General features: G+C 44.9%; 1 protein-coding gene across 2 annotated transcripts in view; it reads left to right on the top strand.

Annotated features, from left to right (window-relative positions):
* NR6A1 (nuclear receptor subfamily 6 group A member 1) overlaps positions 1-4,399 on the top strand; it is a 65,995-nt gene that overhangs the window by 39,813 nt on the left and 21,783 nt on the right. For both annotated transcript variants that reach the window (XM_023510543.1, XM_023510542.1), the window contains exon 3: positions 668-723. In XM_023510543.1, the coding sequence (XP_023366311.1) occupies positions 668-723 (56 nt within the window). The remainder of the gene's footprint in view (positions 1-667; positions 724-4,399) is intronic.

The raw sequence follows: 4,399 nt of genomic DNA, 5'->3' as shown, positions 1-4,399 counted from the left end.
GTTGTTTGGCGGGTCCGGGCTGGGGATTCGAACCCGCCACCTTAGGCGTACGTGGCTGGCGCCTTAGCCGGTTGAGCCATAGGCGCCGAGCCGATATCTTTTATTGTTATAAAAAGCTAAGTAACCTCCTTCAACTGCAGAAGGAACTCTGCTTGACTAACTTTGTGTGGAGGAATCAGTGAGGTCAAAATTCCGGTTAATGGAAAAAGCAAAAACAAAAACCTATTCTCCCAATTCCACAAGTCAGATCTAATCTTAGGCTGGGAATAAAAAAATAGTTGATTTAAAAATAGAAACATTCTCTCTATTCCTCTCCTAGAATTTACCAGAGCCTTCAGATGCATCATCCTGGTGAGACACTTTAATTGTGGGGCTAGTTAACAATGCTGTCACCTTTGTTGAGCATACTGAACATACACAGTTTGTATTTATACATATGTGATACATATAGTATGTACCCCATGCCTTGAGAGCCCCAAAATATTGATGCCCATGAAGTAGGCTGGAATAGTAGAAGGAGCTATATGCTTTGAGTCCAGAAAGGCTCATGTTTTAATCTTGGCTTCACTAATTACCACTTATGCTTTTGGCCAAATAAGTTCTCTCTGTGTGCTTAGACATCTTCTGTGAGCATGCTCTGACTTTCTTGACTTATTTTTCCTTCCAGCTATTAGAGAAGATGGCATGCCTGGAGGTCGGAATAAGAGCATTGGGCCAGTCCAGGTGAGTTCCAGGTCTCACTGTCTGTGGTCTTTCCCAGAGCCATTCCCCTTGATCCTTTCATGTGCTGGGGGGAGCCATCTTTGCTTTCATTCCTATAAAACTGCTTTTAGAACCTGAATGTGAGAATGTTTTGAAAATCTTAAATGTATAAGGTAATAAATTAAGCTCTTCTTGTGAACCCTCAACTCTTCCTAAGGATTTCACAGGCAGTGAACCCAATTCCGATCCAGAAGATTTTTGTCAGTCACTTAAGGTTGTAGATAACTTAACCTGGAAGAAATCAGCAAGACTGCTTTACTCTTCACTTAACCTAAATATATATCAACAGAATGTTCATTCTCTTATTTGTAGAGTAATACCCCCATTTAATCCCAGAAACCTTTATGGAGTTTCCATTCTTCTAGGCCCTATTCTGTGAACTCAGTCTAGTGGGAAACACAGATACATACACAGACATCATAGTACAGTGAGAGATAATAGAAGATGCCCAGGAAGTACAGAGGGAAGGGCTTCTATTCTGTATTGATTAGAACCATGGCTAGGGACTGAAGACACTCAGGTAAGGCTTCTTAGAGAAGGTAAAGTTTTTGAACTGAGTCTTGGAGGAGGAGAAAGAATTAGCTGGGTTGGGAAGGAATTGGAAGACAAGCATTTTTTATTCATGCTAGACAGAATAGATTATAAAAAGACCCAGAGGGCAGAGGCAAGATGGCCAATGGAGCCAGCTTTCCACAGAGGCTCCTGTCCAGAAGGAGAGTTAAGGACAGAAGTTTAGCAAGTAAGCTTATGGTTTGGAGCTGAGCCAAGAGAAAATGTTGAAGAACGCACATCAACCCTGCTCAGGTGACCTGCGGACCCCAAAGAAACAAACAATAGGTACAAAATCCATCATCAAGTAGACAGGAGTCCCCTCCCCCATGAGAACAGCTTGCAGTATACTTTCTACAAACAAACGAGCAGAGTTCAGCTCTCCCCCTATTTTATCCCATGGGAGAGACCCTCTAAAAACCAGAACTCCTTCCCCAACGAGGACCCACTAGTGTGCCATGGCACTCTCCCACCAGGCATAAAACTGTATATATTCTCTACCTGCAGTTCTGAACTCCCACCACTCCCCTCCACTCTCAACCTGAGATCTGGAAGCCTGTCTAGATTCTTGGGCATTTTCTTGAAAGGTGTGGACAAGATGCGGGGTTTGCAGGTCTGTGCTGATTCTGTGGCATGGGTGTAAAGAGAGGGACTGTGGACCGAGGGAGCCATGTCAGAGAGGGAGAAGTGGTGCCATGTGGCACAGAGCAGCATGGGCAGCAGCAAGAACAATAGGGCTCACACCCCTGGGGATATTTTGGAGAGACACTCCCCACCTTTGTTGGCAACCAGAGAAAGCCAGGCCTCTACTCCCGTGGCAGCTGCTGGAGGAACAGATCTAGAATGGAAACGCAGGTCTTATGAGCAAAGGGTATGCCTGAGGCAGTACCTTCCTGGGCAGAGTGCAGCAGGGACAGAGACTAGAATACGCATGCTCAGAGATAGCATACTCCCAGGGCGGGGCTGAGTCAGAAGTGCTGTTTAGTGAGCCTAAGATGCACCCGGCCCCCATTGGATCATAGCTGAGACAAAAGCAGGTGGGGCAACAGCACCAGCCCAATGAGAGGCAGGAACTGAGAACTGAATGTGAGCTCTGACTGTGCCCACCCCAACACAGTGCAGTGGAGACAGAGATGCCCACTCCAGGCAAAGGCACAGTTTCTGTGAAGTTAAACAGTGCCTGGCCTGCGGGGGAATATAGCTGGGACAGAATGCAAATTCTCCAAGAATATAAGTGGCAGCAACATCAATCGGGGCAAGGCTAGAACTGAGTGAACCACCCCAGCTTATGTTAAGCACCGGAGGTTGCCAGGCTTCAGCTCCCCCTGCTGGCTGGTGGCAGAATGCAGCAGCCTAGCTGAGAAGACATAGATCTCCCTGTGACTCAGGCAGGCACAAACCCCTGGAGCATCTGTTCATTGGAAGGAACTGGGTCACAGCCCTGCAGAGTTACCAGTGACGGGGTGTGACAGAGGTGCAAGGTGGGGAAGGAGGCATCAACCTTCCCAGACTAATTCATTTGCTGGGTGGGTCCTTCTGATTCCATGGAGCACCGGAGCAAGTCATACTCGAGCTGCCAACACACCCCTGCTATCTAGTTGCTGGAGATCTTTTGAACTCCCCTACTTGAGACCGGGTGCTGACTGGGACAATCATCCGAGGACTATCTAAGGTGGTACCCTGAGTGTATGGTTATGGGAAGGTTTGATTTTTTTTCAGTTGTTGCCTGTGGTGGGCAGGGTGACTTAGTTGCTGGTATTTACCCACAGCTGAGACTTCAACCCAGAGTTACTGATTCACTAGGATTGGACAGAGACCAGCTGAAAACAAGAAAGAGCCACTTAGCCCCACCACACCAAGCAGGTCCCCAGTGTCTCAGGCCTTAGCACTGTATGGATCCTTTGCAAAGCTCTAGGGGAAAAGGTACAGACACCAGTCCCAGCTCTTGGGCAAAGGGCTGGTTAATCACTACTCCAGGAGCCCTCAACCCAGCTTCACCTTATCTGCTCATCTAGTCAAACAGTGTAAAATAATCATGGGGCAGAATCAGTGGAAAAACTCTGGCAACATGAATAATCAGAGTAGATCAACTCCCCAAGGAACAACATGGTGGACACACCAGAAGATCCCATTCATAAACAAATGGCTAAGATGTCAGAAATCAAATTCAGAATTTGGATTGAAGATAAGATTAATAGAATGGAGGTAAAGTTGGAATTAGAAATTCAAGGAGCATTTCAGAAATTGTCTCAAGAATGCAATGAATTCAAAGACAAAATCGCCAAAGATTTTGACACATTGGGACAAGAACTTGCAGCCCTCAAAGATCTGAGAAATATACTAGAATCTTCAGTAACAGAATGGAGCAGGCAGAAGAAAGAATTTCTGACATTGAAGACAAAGCTTTTGAACGCTCCCAAATTCTCAAAGAAGAGAATTAGAGAGTAAAAATGGATCATTCTCTCAGAGAGCTCTGGGATAATTTGAAGAAAACTAATACTCACCTTATAGGATTTCCTGAATGTGAAGAGGTTGCTTCGAAAGGCACAGATGCTCTACTCCATGAAATAATCAAGGAAAACTTCCCAGGCATGGCAAGAGATTCTGAAATTCAGATAGCAGACAGTTTCAGAACCCCAGCTCTACTCAACCCAAATAAGACATCTCCCAGACACATTATAATTACCTTCGCCAAAGTTAATATGAAGGAGAAAATTTTGCAAGCAGCCAGACATAAGAAAACCATAACCTACAAGGAGAAGAATATTAGAATGACTGCAGGTCTCTCTACTGAAACCTTTCAAGCTAGAAGAGGGTGGTCATTGACTTTTAATCTCCTAAAACAAAATAACTTTCAACCCAGGATTCTGTATCCAGCTTAACTGAGTTTCGTTTATGATGGAGAAATTAAATACTTTAGTGACATTCACATGTTGAAGAAATTTGCCATAACTAAACCAGCTCTCCATGATATTCTCAAACCTATCCTCCATAATGACCAACACAATCCTCTACCACCAAAGTAAACATACTCAGAAACTTTTTGACCAAATTCCAACTTCCACATTGGCGAAAGGATTAAAAATGT

Source organism: Otolemur garnettii, unplaced genomic scaffold (assembly GCF_000181295.1).
Source record: "Otolemur garnettii isolate 467f Iridium unplaced genomic scaffold, OtoGar3 scaffold00014, whole genome shotgun sequence".
Lineage (NCBI taxonomy): Eukaryota > Metazoa > Chordata > Mammalia > Primates > Galagidae > Otolemur > Otolemur garnettii.
The sequence above is the reverse complement of the archived record's forward strand: the minus strand, read 5'-3'. Positions and strand labels throughout refer to the sequence as shown.